We start from the raw sequence: 24,856 nt of genomic DNA on the forward strand, positions 1-24,856 counted from the left end.
GCCATTTAAAAGACTGGCTCAAGTCCAACCAGACCTGTAATCATTGTTAACTGAATGTACATGGCTCCCCATGTCGCTGCACATGTTCCCTCACGGACATGCGCAGTGACATGGGTAAACAGCACTGCAGCACCTTACAAATGTATTACCTCTTTAGCACAACTCCCAACAAGAAATCGTGTTCTGGTCTTTTGCATTGTTGCACCTCCATCCCTTCTACTCACCTCTGACAGCTAACCCTTAACCTCAACAGCTTTTATGAGCACTGCAGCACTTTCCATGAGCACTGTAGCACTTTATTACACTGTAGGTCTTTGGTTTCGTTGTGTTTCTCAATCCATCTTAGCACAACTCCAACAAGAAACCCTGCTCTGGTCTTTGCATTGCTGCACCTCCATCTCACTTATCCATCCCTGACAGCCCATCTTGGCCAATTTTATTTAATTGCATAATTGATTGTCTCTCTTTTAATAACTTTAATAACTTTATTTATATAGCACAGTTCATACAGCAGGTGCAACTCAAAGTGCTTTACATCAATAAAGTGGAGACAGAGGCAAATAAAAGAAAAGCAGAATAATAGATAAATAAGTAAAGTAAAACTGCCCCTCCTCCCCCAATCCTTCCACATCCACCAGCACACACGCACACATACACACACACATAAATGCACACAGACATTCACACACTCAAACATACGTACATATGCATATACATAGGCACAACAATTAAGCAAATGCAAGTCGATAGAGATGGGTTTTGAGATTTTTTTTGAAGCTGGCCACTGAGCCAGAGAGCCTGACCTCGTCTGGGAGGCTATTCCAGAGACGAGGGCCAATGATACAGAAAGCAGCATCACCGCACTTCTTAGTTCTACTCTGGGGGATCATCAGTAGACCAGAGGTGGAGGATCTTAAGGATCTAGAGGGAGTGTATCTGATCAGCATGTCGGATAAATACACAGGTGCCAGTCCGTTGAGGGATTTAAAAACTAGGAGCAAAATCTTAAAATGGATTCTGAAATGAACAGGAAGCCAATGAAGAGCTTTCAGAACTGGAGTAATGTGTTCTCTGCATTTTGTCTTAGTGAGTAGTCATGCTGCTGCATTTTGTATCATCTGCAGTTTGTGCAGGGATTTCTTTGGGAGACCAGATAACAAGGCATTACAATAATCAAGCCTGCTTGAAATAAAAGCATGAATAAGTGTTTCTGTGTCCTTTTTAGATATAAAAGGTTGCACACGAGCAATATTTCTGAAATGGTAAAATGCATTTTTGGTGATATTTCTCACTTGGGGTTCAAAGGACAGATCAGAGTCAAAAGTAACTCCAAGGTTTCTTATTTCATGCTTTGTGTTCATAGCAAGCTTTTGTTCATAGCAAGCTTTTGTAAATGAGAATTAAAGTGAGAGTGCATTTCTTTGGCACCAATGAGAAGTACCTCAGTTTTATCCCGGTTCAGTTGCAGGAAACATCCATGAATTAATATGGTTAATGTCATTGTCTGCCGGTCTCTGTTTCCCACATTGGATATGTTGTATTCTTACCCTAAATTTTATGTCTCCTGTGTCCCTGTTTTTATGTATTATGACCCTTGTGTCCCTTTTTGTATATTTGAATGGTTCTTTAACATCATGCCGGAGGACTGCGGTTGTAAACTAGCCTCTGGCTAACACTGGCACATTTACAACAATGTTAATTAATGTGCACTGTCCTCTCTAAATAAATAAATAAATAAAATCCAAAAATGTGTCGTGAACGGCAGTGAGTGGCTGCTCCGTCCACCACCTCCTCCCACACCTCACACCGGGAAGGAGACATTTACTTCAAAATCAAATATCACAATATATGTGCTCAAATACCTTGATATCGATATTGTGGGGGCGACTGTTGGTGCTTTCACAAAATGTTTACACAAGAGATTTTTGCTAAAAAGTTAGTGACATGAATATGAATACAAAACAGTGAGAAGCAAATTAACAGAACAACTAGAACAGTCCAATAAGTTGAAATAAATTGCATCCGTGGGCTGTTATGAAGCTTACACATACCCTGTATCACAATATAACGATGTCTAAAATCAAAGATGATATCCAGTTTCATATCACAATATCGATACAGTATTGATATATTGCCCAGCTCTATGCTAAACATGTTTCATGATTTCTCACAGTCCAGGCACTTACCCTTTGCTGCCACTGGGGCTGCCGGTGTGCGAAGCTGCCTCGTGCCAATGAAAATACTGAAGCTGATTTAATTAATAACTGAAAAATAACACACACACAGCATATCAGGACAAGGCCAGACCACTGGACCATGGGGCCCTCAGGCACAAAATTCATGTGGATCCCCACCTCCACCACACTCATGCTGTATGAATATGTATGCCAGCAGAGCTAGACAGGCTCTGTATGTTTGTTGGTAACCCAAAACATCCTTGAAAAGAAAAGAAAATGAGGAGACTATTCCTTCCCATTCCTAGGATGCATGAAAAAAGAGCCAAATATATATCTATATTGACTCTTAATATAACCCAATTGGTTATAAGCATTGATGCAGATCTTTTCAGGCCATTATAAATGAACTAAAGCTTGTTGCTTAACATAAGATGACAAAGCAAGAATTTCTCGCTTCTTGTTTGGTGTTTGCCTCTTCATTGTACACCTGGATATGGCCTACAATTTTTAAAGAGATTGAAATGATGATGAAACAGAACTGGCCCCATGTTTGGGCCCCATAACATCACAAGGAAAATGCTATACTTCATTATAATCTACTTCTAGAGGAGGCCTATTTTCTAAAAGTCTGTTTTTATGTTTTGTTATATAGCTAGTTTTATAATTTTATGTTTAATGTGACCTACATGAGCAGCTTTATGTCTGCAGATTTAAATGACAACAAAAATGTCATTTCTGGTCATCCTGTAACAGGCAGCTGCCATATTATCAGGTGCAACTGCTTGCCATTATTCAGTTAGAAATGGGATAAAAATTCACTTGGGATAAACTGGTAATTTTATACCACAGAGCACAGCTGGTGTGGCAGGAGAGGCTGCTGGTTGAATTCCCAGCTGGAAAACATGGCAGGGAAAGTGAATGTGAAAGAATGATCTCCCTTATATCAGTGACTACAGCTGAAATGGCCTTGAACAAAGCACTAAACAACCACTGAGAAAGTGATGAGCTGTAAAAACATGAAGAATGGTGCTGCTGCAAAAAGAGTAATGTGCGCTGTCAACCTCCCGCGGATAAATAAAGGTTTAAAAAAAAAAAAAAAAAAAAAAATCACATTTCAACCCAACTCCTAATATGGCTTTGGCTTACTTTAGTATTCATGCAAACATGAGACTTATTAAATATTCATGCTACAACTGAGCCAGTCAATTGAAAGTGCGATAAACATCATCTGGCTTTTTTATACATATATTTATAAAAAAAAAAAAAAAAAAAAAAAAAAATCACTTTCAATTCAAATAAGTAAAAGTGTGTCAGTCAGCCGTTCCACTTTATGTAGGTTATCGGCACAATTCAGCCTCGCTCTCCACCTCTCTCTCTCTCCGGATTGTACCATTGACTGGATGAATTTTAAGTTGTGTAATGAAACAAGGCGATAAATACTTCATCTTTGACCCATATAATGACGATATATCTGGGCGGCTGGCTCGGTGAGGGGAGCTGTGTCGTTTCGTCGCCCGTTCCTCCGGTGTGCGCTCCCGGTGCGGCTGGCGCTTTTATCGGCGCGCCTCGCCTCCCTTCTGCTCCTTCACATCTTCTTCTTCTCCTTCTTCTTCTTCTTGTTCACATCCGCCCGGATCCGCTCCTCTTCCTCTCCATCTCGCTTCCAGAGGGAGGAGAGGGCGAAGCGACAGACGCCGACGGAGGAGCGGAGCGGAGCGGAGAGGAACGATCGGGGGGGAAAGTAAGTAAGAGAGAGAGAGAGGAAATTTCAGGGAAACGCAGTCGCTGTTTCTGCGAGGTGAGTCACTTCAGAGCGGTGTTACTCCAGGAAGGCGATGATGTATTCCTCATGACTCGTAGCTCAGTTCAAAAGTGATGTTGCCACTTGACTTATTACTCGAGTAGATTTCGTTAGGGTAGGCCTGCTCGTTACATTTGGCTCTCCCGTTACATCTCAGGAAAGCAAACAGCTGACGCTCCGTGCCCTTATTCGATTGATCAGAGAAAATCAAAGTAGTGCTGGACAACTTTCTACAATTTTACCATCTAAACTAATTGAGAATACATCAGTTGTCATTTTGTTTGGTAGTGGGCTATGCTGTCTCTGCATAATTAAGCTTGAGCCCTGCAGGAAGTTTGTTTGTTTGGTTTGTTTGTTTGTTTGTTTACCCTGATTGGTATCTACCAGGGAAATGGCACTAATGATTCACATAAAACAGTTGCATTACTGCATCGCTTGCCGGAGCCGCATCAGCAGGGCTCCTTGACATTATTATTGCACTGAAATGGTGTTTGGTTCATGGTTTATCATTAGGTAAATTATTCAGCTGTTTTGATCTGTGACGGTAGAGATAGTGATGCAGCCTAATGTGCCTCAGAATACTTGGCAGCCTGCAAGCCTCCATTATGAAGGTTAAGGGGGGAAAAAAAAAACACAAGGTGCAGTGTCCTAAGTGTGTTTTTTTTCTTTGTGAACAAAGAGGCATAGTAATCATATCATATCTATTACATTATAAATAAGGATGTGATGGAGAGGGCCACTTTAGGAAAATGAGAGTAAGAAAAAAGTACCTTGAAGTATAACTTGCATTATTATAGTAGTACAAAGATAAAAAGTTACCCTGCGGTGACAGTACTACTATTGAGTAGCACATAAGTCACTATTGGAATACTATTTTAGTGACTTTTGTTTGGGTATGTGTTTATCCAGTCGGTCTTCAAACTTTCTGCTCAACCCAAATATTATTCATGCTGGATAAATGGACAATTGATATAACGCCTATTGATATCGTTCTCATGATAATGAAGTGAATATAAAGGCTGTGACATTATCTGAAAGGTCATTTATTTGACATTCTCCCTGGCTGTCTGTCTTCAGTCTGTCCACGCTCAGACTGAACACGGACCCACAGAAGGAAGAGTGACATTTCTCCTCCTCTCTCCCCTCCTCCTCCCTGCCCTCCTCTTCTTATACCGTAAAATCGCTGAAAATTAAGAGGGAGACTGACACTCTCCTCTCCTTTAATGCCGCTTTTCAAAGGCATAAATTCCCAACTTGTCGGCTGTAATTACGACCTCGGTGCTTCAGTGGGACCGGCTCAGAAAAACGGGACGAGAAACACGACAATTTTCTGTGCTCAGTGTAAAATAATGTTGCCCATGCAGCAGCTGTTATGTTAAAGGAAAAATGTATTTATCACAGCCTTTAAAGATGTACCTTAAACAGCTTTTACATACAATTGAGGCACAAATATCAAGGCTAACTATACATACAGGTAACTTGCAATGCATTTCAGTATTGTATTCTGGTGTCAGCAACAGCAGAAAACATATTTAACCTTTGGGAAGTCTGTTTTACACTTTGCCGTACACTGCTTTCTAATGTGGTTCACCACAAAAGGAACAGTTCGCCCCAAAATAAAAATTTGGCCATCATCGTCAAGTCAGTCAAAACACAATGGTTGAACTATTCCTTTATTGATTATTTGGCAGCTCGTCAGATCAGACTGTTACCAGCTTTAAGAGCAATTTAACATGTATCTCGGGTGTTTTGATGAATTCAGAGTGATAGTGCAGGTTCATATAATGCAGGTACTCATTATACGCCGCTTTTCAAAGGCATAAATTCCCAACTTGTCGGCTGTAATTACGACCTCAGTGCTTCAGTGGTCCAGCTGGAGTAATTGCTACTCTATACGAGTGTTTTGATTAGGATTCATTGTCGACGCTCTTTCCCTGCCGCCCTTGCTTGCTAACCGGTGGAACTACTTTGCTTCGGTATCACTACGCCTCAGCACCCAGGAGATGAGGCTGTTGTGATACAGAAATGAGCGGCTGGAAAAAAAAAAAAAGCAAACTCCAGATTGTATTGTTTACCGGAGAGGAATGTTGTCTCGGTGAAGCGTTCCTTCTCACCACAACGCTGATGTGCACTGTAAGCATCTTAAAAAAAAAAATTATGTTTACACACTGCATGCTGCTATTTTGATGACAGGTAGAACAGCTGCATGTCTCAAAACCTGGGAGTTGAGGAATCATGCTCAATTACCAGGAGTTTCCGATGCAGAATCCTGAGTTCTGAAGGGTTACGCCATCGCGTTTTTCCCAGGAGGGAGCGAGATTTCTCACTTCAGCACTGTCATTTCATCTCGTCGATCCTCCCCTTCTCTCTTCACCTCCTCCTCCGTGCCCCCCTCTCCTCTCCTCACCAAGTTTCCTCACCCCCCTCTTTTCTTATTTCAGCAACCATTGATTACTTCCCCTCGCACACACATACACGCTCATAAATAGCATTTAAATCAATCGGGTTGTGTACTGTGCAGTGGTTTGTGTCGGGCTGGTGCCGGTCGATGCTGGCCACAGTGTAACATTAGCCTGCTCATTTCCTCATAAGACAAACAGAGCATGGACCGTCTTCCTGTCAGAGTTGGAAGGGTTTGGGGGAAGCTTGGAGCCGATATGGGGCCGACTGTCAGTGCTGTTGGGACGCTGGGCCGTCTCTGTCTGACAAGGCGAGTACGCACACACACACACACACACACACAGACTAACACTTACACACACGGTTTTCTCAGACTATACTTGTGATGACCTTATTTACACCCAACCAAAACAAATTTAGATTTGAAACCAGCCAAAGTGTAACTTCTACCCAAATCCAATTCTAACTTTAATCTTAAAGGAATACACTAACTTTTTTTTGAGCTTGTCCCATTGGTCAAACTGTTGAGTTATGAGAAAATAGACACCGAAGACATCCAGTAGATCATTGGCGCCTTTACGCCATGCTAAAACAAACCAGCATGCACTGTGTTGGTGATCCTACTATCATTATTTGGTGGCAGCTGTAAAGTGAAATTGGCTGGTGGGAGAATGTATATGCAGCTCAACATCAGTGCACAGCTGATGAAGATGTGGCTTACCTGAAATCGGGGCAAAAATAAACCCGGCTAGACGGAGCCATGTTAAAAATGCATGAATGAACAGACCTTTTTAGACAAAAAACAAACATCTTTCAATTAATAAAAAGGTCAGTCTTCCTACTTTGGCTCATGTTAGGTGCCCGATGCCACTCAAAAAGGTGTATGCTATCATAAAAACTTAAGTCATCCTACCTTCTAGCCGTTTTTTTTTTTTTTTTTTTTCTTAAAACCTGTTTGTGTTCTCTTTTCATGCATTTAGTTACAACAAAGCATTGAACTTGAAAAACTTGCCACAGCAACTTAAACTAAAACATGTAAATGATAATGGCCTCTGGATGACAACTGCACTTATTGTAGTGCAAGTATGAGTTATAATCCACTGTAGAGTTTTTTTTTTTTTTTTTTTTTGTGGAATGTGGGATGATTGATTTTAGTGTCTATTTTCTATTGTCACTTAACGGCTAAGATTACACGCCAGGCTCCAAAAACCTGGGTGTATTCCTTTAAATCTAAATGTGCTTTCACACCAGAGTGCAGATGACCCCGCCTGGCTGCTGCGTATCTGTAAGACAGGTAGATGAAAGCCAGCCTGCCTGCTGCGACGGCCCAGAGCACACTGTCCAGACAGCCTGCCGCTTTAACAGCCCAAAGACAGAGGAGGGGAAGCAAAAAAAAAAAAAAAAAAGACCTTGAGTTGCTTTATCCCGCAACTGGAGTCTTAACCTTAAACTCACCCCTTTGTAGAAGTGAGGCGCAACAACAAAAATGACCTCACTTTGGGAAAAAAAAAAAAAAAAAATGTCCTCAGTCTGCAAGTGTACAGCACAAACTGTTTCTTGCAAGCATGGAAGTGAAAGAACACACACTCACTCACTCACACACACACACACACAGAGAGCACTGCACGGAGAGAGAGAACCCTTGGGGATTGAAAGTCCAATTCTGCTGACAGTAGATAGGTCCTGCATCGCTCTCTCTCTCCCTCTGTCTCTCTCTTTCTCTCTCTCTCTCTCGTAGTAATTACTTATAAGGCCACAGGGATTACCATGTCCCCAACTCCCCTCTGTAATAGAGCTTGTGCTCCATATAACCCTTTAGCTTTGCCACCGAGTCTCTATCTTCATTAAGCTGTCCCTCCCTCGATTATCCCCCTCTCATTATCCCCCCGACATAATATCCACCATCCATTAACTTAGCCATCTTCTCCTACTCCTCCTCATCATCTTTCCCCTTCTCCTCCTCCATTTTTCCTGCCTCCAAGTCGCTCCTTCTTGCCTCTGCGCTCCCCCTCTTCCCTCACACTTTTCCTTTTCCTCCTGCTTCTCTGCTCTTTTCTCCGCTCGAGCCTTCACAGCGCTGCCACACTGGATCAGCTCGCTCTAATTTGACTCCTACACGGCAGTCAGTGAAAGGGAACAGAGCCACTATGCCTTGAAAACACTAGTATATGTGAGCGAGTGTGTGCGCTCGGGAGGGGCTACGCCTCGGGGATACAGTGCAGCATAGTAGGAAACTGAGTATACAAAGGCCCTTATGTAACCAATCGCTCTTTTTTTGGTGCATGCACATCATGTTCATGCATACATCGGCCCTCGTTTTCTCGGCTCCGCTAATGTTTGCTTTTTTTCCCGAAGTGTCAGCGTCTATTTCTGTCCCGTCTCCATGGCTCCTGGTCCTGGCCAGACGTGGAATGCAGCTACTCCTCCTTTTGATTAGCTCCTCTATTGCCTCATCTGCCTGTTTCGATTCAGATCTCAAGGTGTGTGCGCAGGCATGGGCGAGTGCGCTGTGTGTGTGTGTGTGTGTGTGTGTGTGGATGCAGCTGTAAATCAGAAGATGGGCAAACTATGACCTCCTCTTGCAGGTCGTCATCGGGCAAATGCATATCAATATTCGGACATATCGGTTCTGTTTTCAGTAAAGCATGCATTAATCATGTTCTTCTACAAAAATGACCCAATCTAAATACTATTGATACTCATTATTATGATGTATACTGTGAATCCAGCTCATAGATTTCTCGTTAGCCTCTGAAAAGGTGGGTAACCTCAATTCTGCAAATGGAAAGACGGGTAGATTGAGTTTAGGTGTGTTTACCCTCTGCTACAAGGCTGCCTGTGTGTAAGTGTGTGTGTGTAAGCGTGTATTTGTGCATGTGTGCACTGGACCCCATTGGGACTCTTCTCACACAGGTTAATAGATGGTCATTGAGGCCAGCTAATGGACTAATAGACTGACAGAAAAGCAAGAGCAGTAAAACAACATAGGCAGTCTGTTCTTTCTCTTGCCGTACTCGAGTTGCTACGGAGACGCTGTGCTCACTTTTACAGTGGCTGCTGACTAAAACAGACACACACACACGCACACACATACACACACAAACACACAGAGACAGCTCTACGCCAAGCCAGGAGAAAGCAGAGAGAGCTGTTTACCTTTTAAGGCAGATAAGAGAAACGCCAACTGCTCCCTAACACCGGCAGCCAACAATCAGCCACAACTGATTTAGCAGCAGCTCTCTCATTATAGGACCAGGCCCCTCGCACGGCCAGATTTAGCCCGCTAAATCACTTCATCAGTACCAATACAGACCCAGGAACAGCTGGGCTGAAGCATTTTGCCATTTCAATCTTCTGTTGGATATGTAAATGATGATGTTCGGAGCACAGTGGCCGGTGGCAGCGCCAAAAAACAATTAAAAAAAAAAAAAAACTTCTGGTGACATCAGCAGGTATTTTTCCTGTGGTGGAGTTGTAACGATAACAAAACGCGGCATTGCGACGTCTCTCTGTGGAGTGTCTTTATCTTAAGCACATGATTTATTACAGGTGAGGCAGGGGTCATTTATGTTTGTACAATAGTTAGTTAAGGCTAACAAAGAGAGCAGCTATTGGATCCCTCTGCTCTCTGGAGGATGAGGGATGCTGTCTCTCCCACTGGCCTATTGATCCAGAGGTCAGCTCTCAGACTCAAAGGAGTGTCGTGGATGAGCAACTCTGCGCAGCCCAGAAACCCCCAGACTTTAGCTTTTCCGCCCCGTTCTGTGTCGGCAGCACATTCCCCTAATCCTATCTGAACCATTAGTTCTGTTGGAGCTCGGCAGCCAGGTAGCCCGGAGCTTCATCTAATCTTCAGGCTGACTGGCGGCGGGGCGTCTGCAGCTGCTGCTGGGAACAAGATGGTGATTCAGCTGGCTGAGATGAGCTGAGCTGCCTGTCAGCAAGAGGCTGAATATGATGCTCGCGCTCTAATGTACGTTCACGTGGTGAAGGAGGGCTGTCGCCTGGAGCTGTTACAGCAGAATTACAAACATGCACATGGGCTGCCGCTGTTGTGTCGATTTGAAACAAAGCGGAGAATGCAAGCTCTGCTTTCCGACTGAAGCTCTTGTTTTCCTGGTCTCATTTTTTGATGCTTAACTCTCATTGCTGTGCCGCTTCTGCGCTGCACTCGCTGTCAATCACCTGTCAGTCAAACAGTCTGGGTGGTACTGTGATGATTTTTTTTTTTTTTTTTTTTTCCCCTGGATTATCTATTGATGCAGTTTGAGTTTTTGTAGGTGGCGCTCTTTTCTTTGTCTGTGCAACCACGGCGGCTAACTGTGCTCATGTTGTTCCTCTGTTAATTACAAACCAAGCAGAGACATAAAACGCACCACTTTCTGTGTGCCAGCAGCATTTTTTTCCCAGGAAAGAGCTGCCAGACGCCGAGCATTTAGAGCAAGTCAGTTAACCAATTATTCAACTGAGTGAATTGATTCGAATTTTAATAACCGATTCAGCCTTTCATTCATTTATAAAGCAAAAACATCAGTCATGTTATAATCACAGCTTCTTTAATATCGCTGAGACGCTTTATCTGCTCGTATCGTGCAGTTTAATAAAGCAGAGCTGGCTGCTGGTCAAAATAAGAAAGCAAACTGACAACACTTTGAGCAGTAGCCATTATTTTAAGACGTAAGATTAACCAATTACTGAAAAAATGATAAATTAATCAACGATGAAAATGATAATTAGTCACCGCCTTATTCACGAAAAGGCATGTAAAAGCTGTGATGAACTGAGAGCTGTAGGTTGTGGTATAGAAATCAGCGAGAGAGAGAGAGCACCAAAGTCGACATTTATATATATCAGAATGTTGCAGCCCTTAATGATAAAATGGGAACTGACAGTCTTCCATATTGCATCTTTGCCCCCGAGGAGCGCCAACAGTTTCTCCTGCTCCTGAAGTCGAATGGATCAGTATCAGTGGCAGACTGTTGCCGTGAAGTAGCTGGCCTGTGCAGAACTTCACCAGATAAGACTTGTTTGAGCCAAAACAGTGCTGATTGCATCTCGCTCATGGAACTGGAACTGGTATTGGGGCTCTGAGGGACGAATTCAGCATTGTTAAAACCAGCCCAGTGTGAAAAGCTGTTAGACTGATAAAGCCCGGGCACCATCTTTGGCATTTTTATACGAACACACACACACACACACACATGCATGCATTCCCTCTGTCTCGCACACACACACACACATCTTGGCAAGTTTGGCAGTATACTGAGGTCAGCTACAGACTGCAGCACAGATGCACAATTTGAATACTGCAGACTAATTAAATATAAGTCGATAAACGATTCCTTGCTGAGCTGTTTGCACCCCACGGGAGAGAGCGGGAGAAAGACAGAGAGAGAGTGAGACAGAGAAAGAGAGAGAGAGAGAGGAAACATGGGAGCAGAGAGACTACAGAGGGTTGCGGCCGATAAGAAAAGGCAACTTGGATGTAGAACATGAACCTTGAACTCAAACAGAGGGAGTTACTTTTAGAGCAGGGCACCTTTGCACCGAGTATTTTATCTTACCTCCAGCAGCAGAAAGTTACAAGAGTTTACCGAAGCCCTTGCTCTCAAATCACACGCCGACTTGCAGGGCAAACTTCACCAAAAGAGAGAGCGATTAAACAAAGGAGCCTACGAAAAGGATGGAGGTGAAGTCACTGTTAAGCCACCGGAGATTAGGCAGGTGTAAAGAAAAGTTGGGGAGAAATGTGCCGCCGCTAAGTCATTCAGAACAAAAGCTTATTGAAAGCTCGTGGCTGCCACAGTATTGGTCATAATGTAATAAAGTGTGCGATTAAAGTCGGTTTCCAGTAGAATCTCAAACTTACTCACTTAAGCAACTCGAGGACTTTCGTGGTAGAGCTTTACATCATTAGAAGACAAATAAGTCAATCAGATATATTGAAAACGTGACGTCAGACTAATGTAAACGAAATAATAAGTAAGGGATAACCGATCATAATCGCAAAATAAACCCTGACAGCGATCCTTCTCGTGTCACCCTGAAGGGATTTGTTTTGCGATTACGACTCGCTGGCTGCACATTATCCTGCTTATTACACAGTTATGTATGGAAGAAAGCATGAAGTTAGAATACCTAGAATATTCATTTTAAAATTCTTTTATTTGCCGTCAAGAATGTGCTAGACATGATTTAATAACATTTCTGCTGTCTTAGCCATTTACTCCTCACAGTCTCCCTTCTTCTGTGTCGTCCTTGGTGTTTTCTTCTGGTTCTCTTTTCTTTTTCTGTTGGTAGTTCAGTCTCCAACCTTGAATCGATCATCAGTTCCCCCAAATAAATTAACAGCGATATCCAGCTGCTGTTGTTGTTCAGTAGTTTGATTAAGTGCAGCAAACGGAGCAGGTTTTCTGAGCAGAGTGATGAATAAAATGTGCCAGAAGGTACTGTCTATAGTCATTTATTAATAACAGTCATATTCAGAAATATCGTCTGCCTGCACTGACCAATCAGAACTCAGCATTGCACAGTCCTGCGAAAGATAAATGAAACAGACTTGCTTAAAGCAGTGTAAAGGTCAGTCCATCTGTCAAACGGCACCCTTTCCTCACATTTGGAGACGCTCACTCTCCAGGTGTTACGGTCTTCCTCGGCTTTATTAGCGCAGTGACTAATCTGGCAAAAAATATTTTTTGCCAGTGAGTATTTTACACAAAACTACATGGTGCTGGTAAAGCAGTTTTGTGTAGCAGATGTGGAATTTATGAAGTGTGGCCGATGCCAGTGAAATGTTTAGGCAAACAGGAATGAATTACAGCGAATCCACTGGAGCGTAGCCGCCAAAGTGTCGAGTTAATGATGCGGTTATCCTTATTATTTATGGAATATTCCAATGTTTTGGGCAAAATACCCTTTTTCCGACTTTCCGACTCCAAGTTCCTGTGGGTAGTATTTCATTGATTTCTGCCGGATCCACATGTACTTTCAGAGGTGGGCTAGACAGAAGGATATGTGTATTTCAGACATCTTCAAGCAGCAGACTTCAATTCTTTATGCACAGTAAACACAAAATGCTCCCCATAGGAACCAAACTGGTGGACGTAGAGAGCTGAAAACAGTATCAAACATCAGGTCTCAGTCTGGTTAGGTTGGAAAAGGGGTATTTGGCCCATGGGGTATTTTGGTTGTATTTTTCCCACAGTGCACAGTACCGCCGCTGTGGGCTATGCTTGGCAAATTGTGATCACTCACACACACATGGGCGACCTGCGACAGACACATGCACAGTTCACGTCCAGGCTGCAGCTTTTCAGTCTGTGTACAACCATGAAATGCCAAAGTGACCCTTGTCAAAGTTGTATCATAGTTGATCATCTATCCATGTAAAAAATATTACATTTACATATTACAAATTTTTTAGCAAATCTCTTAATTTAACCCCTTCAGACCCTGCGTCCATTGGAATGGACATGACATATTTCTGTCTCTAAACCAATAAATACTGGGTAATTGAATGACGTCAGTAATGCTGGTTACTGGTTGGATCCTGATTATCCAAACATAATCATGTTATGACTTTGAGCACGCTCTGAGAGAGTGACAGACATCGGACAAGACAAGCATGGCTGAGCGACTGCAGAGAGGGAGGAGTAAGTGCCCATTTTCAATCAAAAATATAAATTTATGTTCATGATGGCCAAACACATTTTCTGTCCGCATAATTGTAACTGTTACAAGTGATAATATTTTAAGTAATTTTGAACATACATCATATGGTTAATTTACAGGATTTTTTCAAAGTCTGATGTCCACTGCAATGGACATGAAAAAATACTATTAAAAATATGAGTTAGCAAAAATGTGTTTTTTCCACTTTGTTTTTATGTTGGAGAGGAGTCAGAATCAGTTTTTTTTTTTTTTGCCCAGCAGAAAAAATGCAGGTCTGAAGGGGTTAACTAATATTGATCATGTAAAGTAGCCATTTTGAGTTGATTTTTGCAAAATAATGGATGCATGCAGGTGCACCATGGCCTACAAACAAGCAAGAAACGTATATAGAGGGAAGGCACAAAATGTCATTGAGTAGCACATGAGCTCAAATTGGTGCCAAGTGTGGACAAAATGTGCTTTTGAATAAGTTTGCCACCACTCTGTCACTAAGCTTAGCAGGTCAGTGCCCCAGCCAGGTGTTGAAGTTGTTAGTCATTTGTCTATTGCTGAGTAACTAGCATTTGGCCAACGCTTCACCAGAGCTGGGCATCACGCTAGGCTTCATGCAGCCGTTGGACAGCCTCCTGATGTTTTCAGCCCAGAAAGAAGGGCAACTAATGTGCACACTGGATGAAAAAAACACCAATCTGCATTATGTAAATTGTGTTTTGTTCGAGCGTAATCTTTGTCCTGTCAAAGTGCAAACAGCAGAGGTGGTTTATAAAGGGATTTTCTCTGCCTGTCCCATTGACTTCCATATTAGTGTCACCACAGTCTGGCGCCAGTGCAGATTTGGAAAGCTGTGATATATTGCTCAATATCTTCCTTACATGTTCCTTGCAAACAAGCACAGTGAGGCAGTTATATTCCTGCTTTGTCTCCTCCTATGTGCCTTAGGTTATGCTGCGCTCATTTAAACTCAGAGCTCATCATTTTCCACTTGTAAATATTTGACATGTGCCAACATTGCATTCATAGTGTCAAGGAAAAAGCAAGAAGAAACTCTGTGTTTTCTTCCTGAGGGAACGCCAAAAGAGTATGCGTACACAGTAAACAAACAGTCATTATGATTTAATTATCAACATAAATAATAAACGGTAATATTTTTTTTCTGACTCACTTGAACTGAAAATGGAGAAACCGGAGCTCTGAAATGATTTGCCTGAATTTCTAACTTGTAATTCTGAGTTGGATTGGACTGTCAGAGTTCTTTTTTTTTTTTTTTTGAGTTGGAATGAACGCAGCATTAGTCCCGCTCATTTGGTGAAATTTCACTCAGGGCACATAAAATAAACAAATAAAAAAGTGACACACAGCAGAATTTCCGGGATACAGTGAAACTAGTTCAGCTTTTAACTCAACAAGTTAATTTCACTGCGTCATGAGTAACATTACCGTCATCCCATGCCACTGTAAATTTGAAATAAAATCTGCAATTGAAATGACAGTGACTCTCAATTAGATTCCCTGATGTCAGATTTTACCGGGGACCAGGTTAATGCCTGGTTTCTTGTAACGGGCCTGATTAAGGGGATTACCTTGGGGTGACAGTGCAGTTAGATCATTTGAGTCATCGGAAATATTCCAATTTGTTGCATGAGGCTTTATTACTGGCTGGATTTGTGCCGTGGCTTCAGGCTGGTTCTTGCAATCTCAATATTTATTTGCATATTCATGAGTTTAAGGTCCATGACCACAGCAGCCAGCAGACCGAGTTGAGAAGATACTCTTCCTCCAAAGGAAACTGTTTAATTATCGTAAACGGTTTGTTGTCATTCAAACCTGGCTGGATGGATAATAAGATACTCATCAGTGATAAGACAAGATATGAAATTAACAAGCACTTAATTAGACGTAATTTAATGAAGTTCAACTTTCTATGGCTTTAAGTTGAGGAGCCTGTCCCTGTACAGGGGGAGCTGGGGAGCGCAACTAGGCAACCTAATTAAAAGTTTCAAGTTGGAGGCATGCTGATTGTAAATGACTTCAGTTGATGCTGGTGGGCTTACTGTTGATCTCAAGCTGTTCAAGCAGTTAATTAAAAAAAAAAAAAAAAAAGGGAGAGATGTGGCGAACCAAATCGGTTACAGATTGCAATTAATGCGCGCTGTGAGTCAGGCCGGGAGAGGACTATCCTGCCTCGTTAGCAAGTGCACGCCTGCCGGGGTCAGCCTATAGAAAAACAACCGCTTTTATTTGTTTTTCATCCTTTTTCATAAGCCTTTATTAACACCAAACCAAGCGATAACCTAAGCAATCAAGCAGTAAACAAAAAAAAAAAAAAAAAAAAAAAGGCCGCAACTCCAGACGGTATCACTGTTGCTATGGTAACCCAGCCGTGCACGCTAAAAATGGGGAGATGTTATTCTGAAGGGCAGTCCTCTATCTTTTCACTCTGTCCTTTATTCCTCTGTCTGGGAGGTGATCAAAGGTTTGACAGGCAGATAAAAGGTGGCAGTAAAATGGAGGAAGAGAAAGAGCAAATGAGGAGGGGCGGGGGGGAACGACTAAAGAGAGATGTAGAGCTTTAAAGGATAAGCTTCTGAGAGACTGCTTGTTAAATCACTGAGCTTGCCAATCCAGCCTGTCATTTTAACCACAGTCATATTTTCACATAATCTCCTCCCTAGCATGCTCTCAGCTGCCTACCATATGCACACACCTGGTTTGCCAATGATAGCTGGTGCTATCTCTCCCAGAATGACACATATTTTAAAGTGCACGTAGGGTGACTTGGACGCTTGTTTAGTAAAAAAAAATTAGGTCTGCAGTGCGAAACCGGGTTTATTTTGGATGCCTCTTCCCACGTCACGAGCTGACTTCCTCCCCCGTTCCTCAGTGGAAACATTATGTAGGCAGTGGAACTGGGTTACAGGCAGGAAACCAGGAGCTGGAGAGGCATGACAGAGGAAAACAGAGGCGCCCGAGATGAGAAAGACAAGGAAGGAAAGTTAAAAATAAGAGATGCGGTGTCAGTTCGCTTCCACCAGCCTGCAGCTGTGTGATACTGTTTACTCATCTGAGGAGCGCATGGAAGAGGATCATGTTCAGACACACACACACACACACACACACAAACAAACAAATGTGAAATTAAATAGAAACTGTGATAAACCTTTAGTCAGTGATCTTTAGAAGTCAAACATCCTCAAATAGTTTTTTTTTTTTTATTAGTAGAGAACTTTTCAAGGGAACTTTGAAGGACTGCACCAACTTTTGGCGCGTTTGGCTCAGTGTCACCTCACCTAGTATTAAACAAGAGGACTTGGGACTGCATCACTTCTGTGTCTCCAGTAGATACCTCTGTCCGATGCGCATGCAACTGCTTCAACTTTAACACACAGTAGCCTATGTTATAATAAGTAGCAGTTGATGACTAGCATTATTGTAAAATTGAGAAAATGAAAATGGCTTTAATGGCTCTACAAAGCCTAAAAATACAAATACCCATTTGGGTGGCAAAAAAGAGGTTGCAAGAAAATTCAGCAGGAAAAAAGAAATTGAGAAATAGGTAACATTTGCAAGCAGGTATTTCACCCGTGGTTTCATATGCCGTTGCTTGAACTTAGTTAGCGAATCTGGCTTCTTTTCTGCCATAATAAACAGTAGAATCTCATAATAAACATAAATGATGGTAAAGTTTTTTGAATGTACAAAATGTCAGTACAAGATCTGTTTTTGTAGAAGTCAAAAATGTAATACGATCTGTTAATCGTAATTCGACTATCCAATTTTGGTCTGTACCGGACCCGGTACAAACCATATTGTGTTTGTGGTTTCGTAACCTGATAACTGAATCTAAAGGACTTAATGGATACTCAGAGGTCTTCCCTTTACATCCATGGCCAAGTTCCACTAGTCCCATGCATGCATTGGCCGCCTTTCCTCTATCAGGTCAAACACAGGCAAGCTTGTACGTGCCAAGGCCATTTCCATTTCCATTGTCACTTCCAGTCTTTGGTTGCACCTCAGTGGGGCTGTTGTGGTCAGTTTCCAGGTGCTAATGGCCCACCGAGTACCTGAAGGAGAAGTTAAGGGTCATATCATATCATACCCGGCTTAGGGTGGGGAGATGGGTGCAGCCGATAAGTAGAGAGGTCAGCACATCTCAGTGGGATAGGGCAACATTTTTATTTTATTAATATTTCCAGATTTCAGATATGTCAACATTCTCCTTGAACCCCAAATTCTACCTTTTATGGGTGTAACTAATAACAGAAATAGGAGAAAAGATGAGTGGCGTGCCACCGTGTCATCTCGCCTTGGACAGTAAATTAGCAGCTCCGCTCTGCCCATGCAGTTTTGGGGCCAAAACCATGCCAGTTTTTTTTTTTGCATGACTAATGTGATATTTTCACCTATTTGAAAAATGATGTGTTTGCCCACATTTTCACGGTGAAATGTCGAGTGGGACAAGACAGACTCAACATGACTGAACATGCCTAAAATGTATCACAGTGTGTGGGTGCAGAAAATGTAATTTATAACGTTTTCATAATCTTAATTGTAATGTTCATTCCATTAAAATGTGTTATTTGTTGTGTAGAAGCACAATTCAAGTATTTGCATTCAGCAGCAAGAGCAAAAATTAAGATCAATAAACTAAGATAATAAATAATAATAATAACATGGTACAGATACACAGCACATGCACAGAATGCATTAAAATAAACATCAGGGAATCAATAAAAGACTGGAGGGAAGCAGACATTTTTAATAAAGCAGTTTATTTTTAAGTAACCAGTTTAGGGCATATTATGGGCTACTGAGAAATGTGCGATTTTTTTTTTTTTTTTTTTTCAGGCTCAACAGAGTCAACCTCCCTAATTGCTTCAGGTTTAAGTGACGATAGGACATTTTGAAATTATAATTGTTTACAATATGAAGCAAGGGTGAGAAAGTCACTTGCCCCACATCTGTAGTACTACCAAATGACCACTAGATGGCAGGAAAAAGACCATCTGTTGTAATTTTAGCATATTATAGGTTAGGCTCGGAGACTATAGTAAGTCTTTAATTTCCTGGTTGAATGAAAATAAAGACTTAATGTGGATTTTTGTTTAGTCCCGCCAAAAACCTTGGGCCAGCCCGGTTTATTAAGGTAAATATGGCGGCGTTCAAATAATAAAAAGTGAATAGATCTGTGGCAAAGAGCTAGAAATGCCATAGGTTCCCAACCACTGGTATAATGTCTGTGAGAAAGTGAAACAAATACAGAGCGAATAAGAAACAGCTAAACTCAAGATACTTTTGGAGTTTTACGGTATGTTTTCTATATTGTACTGCGTTATATTTGAATCATACAGTAACTTAATTTGTAATTTGAAAAGCATTTGACTGTACAGTTGGTTTGTACTGAGTCTGTTTTCTGAGTTGTTTTTTTTTTTTTTGCTGAGTTTTGCTCAGCACATAGGATAGATATGCCTGGTGGAGAGCAGCACTCTACATGGTGCATTCTTCTAGTTTCAGGTGTGATATTGGTCTTAAAGTTCATTCTCGCTGGCACTAAAAAGGTCTTAAAATGCCTTCATGATGATAAAAATTGCAGACGCCCTATAAACGGCATCCTGCACAACGTCCTTATCTTCGCTTTAGACGTGGCTCTGGGTTTTAGCATCTTGTAAATATTCGCTTACAACTCAAAGGAAAGTGCCCTCACTGCTCCTCTCTGAAGGGCTTCAAATGTGATTCGCTTTTTTTTTTTTTTTTTTTTTTTTCACAGTGTAGTCTGCAGCCTGTTACACTGATAAATTTATTTTCACCTCCTGTTTCCTCCAGGGCTCGGTGCGAGCTGGTGGACCGTCCCCAGGGGAAGAGTGTACCGCCTGGCCTTTAACTCACACTACCCTCCCAGGCCTCACCTCTCCTTCACCCCCTCATCCTGGGATCTTTACAGTACTCCTCTCTGCCGCCTTGCTCTTGACCGCTCGACACCGAAGCACTTCCATCTCTACTCCTGTTGACCCCCCAGGTCCTCCTGCTTGTTCTTTTTTTGACTCCCCCCTGGGGTGCTGAGGCCATGGCGGTGCCCTCAGCCCACGAGTTTCACTGGCAGAGCCTGGCACGGCTGCCCAGTGGTCGCGTCTACCACACACTGTCGGAGGTGGGGGGTCAGATGTACATGCTGGGGGGCTGTGATGCTGCCGGGAGGCCCTGCCCGACCCTGGAGCTCTACTCCCCTGAGGTAGGCTGCAAGTACAAATAAGATACTGGATCTGAAATTAAATATTCCCCGAAATGGAAAGATGCATCACTAAGTGAACAGAGTGTTGACGCCAGTGCCAAAAGAAAAATATGTTCACTTTAAAACAGTAGCCATGTCTATAAAAAAGATTAGATCTTCAGTAACAGTTTTTTTTTTAGTATTTCATGATCAAATAAAAACCAAAAAAAGAAGCATTCAGCACATTCATCAGGCAGACATATGCACACATACACATAAACAAGATCTTAGCTGATCTTGGGACCATTAGCCTGTTCACACAGCTCGGATTAAATCGGCTCTGAGAAGCATATCTCCTTTATCCGTGTCACGAGCTGATTTCCATTTTGCACTGTAGAACTTGATCAAGGAAGTGTTGCAATCTTTGACAAAGATTCCCCTTACTAATCTGTCTAGCAAACACAAGCATCACAGTTTGGCGAGTCTGTTGAATATGCTAATGCACATATTTTACTGAGTCACTGTTGTGCTGAGACCAACGTTTTGTACCATGGTCCTGACCAAATAATTATTTTAGCAATGCTATCTTGTGATTGTGATGAGTAGCTACACCCAGCCAGATATGAGAAGGAGCTAATTACCGTTATGAATAAAACTATGCAAGTGAATGACATCAGAATGGCATGACGATAATTTATATTCCAACATGCAGTGAATTGTAAGGGAACTTAGTCTCACATAAATACAAACCTATGTCCCACAGTGGCCACAGACGCATTCTCAGACCAATCAATGCAGAGTATGCTGGCCAAAGAAAGCCTAATATGATTGGTCAAAGAAAAAAAGACCCACCAGAATCAGAATAATGAGATTTTGAGATTTCTTTTTCAAGCCCAACCCCCTTTATTCTCTGCAGATTACCAACCACACACTCACAAATCCTCGCTGACATACCTGAACATCCTTTTAGATCAGGTCAGGTGTTGAAACCCTGCCAAAGGTCTGCAACATGTGAAATTGAAATGGGCAAGTGTGTAAATGTAATTACTCCTTGCAAATCCTGAGTCAAGTTGTGTACCGCTGCTGTTTATTTGTTTGTCGTGTTTACAATCCATTTTCACAAGTCATTACTTGCCCCTTTTGAAAGGAGCAATTTGAAGATTCAAAGCCATTTTTCTTGCTCAGATGTTTTTTGACAAGGCATTTGTTATACTTTTGAAAATAGTTCTTTGGAAGTACAAATCCATTTATTATGCTCAGATCATTTCAGTGGGGAAATACCTTCATGTCTGACTCGTAATGCATGGCCACTATCAGCATCATCTATCAGTCTAAGCCTGATTCAAGTAAGAGCAAACCTACAAAAGTACTTTGTAAGTGTTTTAAACAAGGACACTGAGTTGTCTAAAATCTATCTGCTTGCAGTGAAGTGGATTCATTTAAACCAAAATGTTTTGAAGGTGAACTGGTTCCTCATCAAACTCTCGAAAATGAGTGCATTCTGAGCTCTAATGGAGTTCGGATCGTGATCTGATGAAGCCCGTTGGCCCGGTTCCTAATCCGTCTCCTGACTCGATTGCTGCTTTTCTTCGATCTTCTGCAGGGAGACCGCTGGATAAGCCTGCCCCCGATGCCCACCCCTCGTGCCGGGGCTGCGGTGGCGGTCCTGGGGAAGCAGATCCTGGTGGTTGGAGGAGTCGGAGAGGACCAGAGCCCACTGAAAGTGGTGGAGATGTACAACACAGAAGAAGGGAGGTGGAAGAAGAGGAGTGCTCTGCGGGAGGCACTGATGGGTGTTGCTGTCACTGTGAAAGGTACTTTTTAAATGAAGCCCAGTAATTAAGAACTTGGGGAACTCTCAAGTCATAAACATTTTCAAGGGAATTTTCCAGGGAAAAAAAACAGAAAGAAAAAAGAATTTAAGAAACACTGTCACCCTGTCTAGCTTGTGCTTTAAGGATCACGGTTACTGGGTCCATACTAGTCAGCCGGCAGTCATTATTGTAATGAAACACATTATCCATAACCAATAGTTGGATTTTCTCACTATCCAGTTCACCCCTACTGTGTAGTCCATGAGGGATTAGGTATAAACAGCGATGATATTACACTCGAGTGGAAGCAAGGACACTAGAAATGGAACGGCTCAACAAGCTTGTTAGCCGAGACCCGCTGGCCACAGTTGAACTTCTCATAGTCAGTGACTGTCAGCAGATCGCTGTGCTGCCCAGTTTCTCTATCGATGTGATTTTGGTTCAAGCACAATAGCTCTGTCAGGCCAATACAAAATGGGAGAGAGGTTGGTTATAGGTATTCTGCAGCCAACCTCTTTGAAAAACTACAAGAATAAAGCTACAAAAATAAAAGTCTCAAAAATTGTGTATTTAGAACCACTGCATCCATCATTGGAGTTGATGGTCATCTCTGAACTATATATATTCTTCTGTTAATTGTTGATTAACGTTAGCACTTGCCACCTAGATATGTTAAGTCATCAAAATGACGTAATGTTATGAAAGGCAATACCCAAGCAGTGACAGAATGAAAACTTTGCTGCTATGTAAATGCAGTCAGACCTTTTTGCCCGATGCACAATAGAGCAATCCATCAACCAAGATGTCTGCAATGTAAATGCAACCTGTCTGTGCATTTTATACCTGCATTCACTCCATATGAGAAAGATTAGATTGAAGTTTCCTGCTAGAAAGTGCTGTTCACCTCAGCTTTCATCTGCCATGTTCCATTTGGGAACTCAGAGGATTCATCCATCCTCTTGAATTCTGACATCTACTGATATATTCATATCATATCAAGTTAAATGAGCTAAATGAACTATTTCCATCATGGAAGTCATGTTTTAATTACAGTTCACGTGGGGGCCAATGACTTCCCTGGATTTTTCAACAGTTGGTTTGCTCTAAAAGATGAATATTACTTTCTCATTTTGTCCTTGATCACAAAAAAATTCTAACATTAAAAAAATGCAGGTTGTTATTCCCATATGATGTGAATGCAGCGTTATTTCAGCACCAAGACTCTAGTTTCCCTTTTGGGAATCAGTCCAGCAGTCTATATAAATAAATCGCCTTTTCACGGAGCATCTCTTCAGCCTTGGCAACTTCAGGTTCAGTGTAGCAGTTCATCTGTCAGCATCTATCGAAACACAGATAGATGCTGTATACATGGAGATTTATTGGGTGCAACTAGAGCTCATTGTGCTGCCTCTCTCCATCTTCCTGACCAGCGTTCGATCACCAGCGCTTTGTCGCCGCAGTTTCACCCCAGAATTCATCTCAACAATTTGAACAAAGAGCCAAATAGTTTGACAAATGATCAATTGTGCCAAATTAAAATAAATGTGGCATTTCGACGACGGCATAATAGGTAATTGAATTCCTTATTCAACAAAATAATAATGCTGTTACTGATTTTCTAGACTCTATGTTTTGTTCTAATTCTTAATAATAAACTTTAGGCAATTTCCCCTCAAATGTATAGTCAGCTATGATATTATATTGTTATCATAGTTCCTATTGTTGCTGTTCTTTCTGCAGCACGTCTTTATTTCAGTAACACTTTATTTGAAGGGGTGTTCAAAGGACTGACATAACACTCTCATTACCGTGTCATTACCGCGACAGCTCTCATGAATATTAATGAATATTTATGACTGTTGTCATAAAGTGTCATACGGTCAATTATGTCAATTTCCCTGCAAAGTCGACATTGCCCGAGATGTCTCTGTCGTGAAAACGTGACACTTGTATTTGTCATGACAAAGACTTTCTTTTTTCTCCTATTAGTTATGGCCATTGATGGTGGAAGTTTAGGGTTTAGGGACACTGTTGACATATCTGAAAACTGGAAATATGAATAAAATAAAAATGCGTCAGAACCACAGATTTTGACGGAATAAGTCACTGTGTCTCTCCAGCTCATTTTTGCCTCCCCCCTCCGTTCTGTCTTCTCCTCCCCTCGTTTCAGCTCTCTCTCCCACTCCTATTCCTATGCTGGAGGTGTCATGCCAAAGTGCCAGAGGAGCCCTCTTGCATCTTTATTCCACGTTTTACTCCCTGTCCTTCCCCTGTCGCTCACACTATCTCGCCTTGTCACTCGCTAACTTTCCATCCGACTCTCAAGTGAATTTTAGGCAAACTTTTGAAACGGCGGTGCAAAATAAAATGCAAATTAGTTGTTTCCGTCGGATGGGTTGAAGAGGCTAAATTGATTTCCTGAATGTAGAACTACTCAAAAAGAAAAAAAAGAAAAAGGAAAAACATATCCACCAGAGAAATAGGATAAGTCCTTCAGGAACTGATTATAATTGGACAAGCTGGTGTTGTTCTTTGGTATCAGCTGCTTGGCAATTGCATAACACATGTTGATGCAACAGCAGGGACACACATGTGACAAAAAGCACAAATTACACTTCTTGGAAATTGTGATGGACAGATATTTTACAGATAGATGTTGCAGAAAAAAAAGCATTTAAGGAAATTGTTTGGCTACACTTAAGTTGCCATCATTAACAAATGGCAAATTGAGCTTTCATTAAATTTTCATTTACAGTTATTTACAGTCCACAAACAATGAAATGGTGCT

The 24,856-nt window shown here is 41.8% G+C and overlaps 1 protein-coding gene across 1 annotated transcript in view; it reads left to right on the plus strand.

Annotated features, from left to right (window-relative positions):
• Positions 1–3,684: 3,684 nt before the first annotated feature.
• klhdc8a (kelch domain containing 8A) overlaps positions 3,685–24,856 on the plus strand; it is a 33,788-nt gene continuing 12,616 nt past the window's right edge. Inside the window, exons 1-3 of the mRNA XM_030050814.1 lie at positions 3,685–3,918; positions 19,870–20,275; positions 21,858–22,068. Coding sequence (XP_029906674.1) covers positions 20,111–20,275; positions 21,858–22,068 — 376 coding nt within the window. The 5' untranslated portion in view covers positions 3,685–3,918; positions 19,870–20,110. The remainder of the gene's footprint in view (positions 3,919–19,869; positions 20,276–21,857; positions 22,069–24,856) is intronic.

This window comes from Myripristis murdjan, chromosome 5 (genome assembly GCF_902150065.1).
Source record: "Myripristis murdjan chromosome 5, fMyrMur1.1, whole genome shotgun sequence".
In the NCBI taxonomy this organism is placed as follows: Eukaryota; Metazoa; Chordata; class Actinopteri; order Holocentriformes; family Holocentridae; genus Myripristis; species Myripristis murdjan.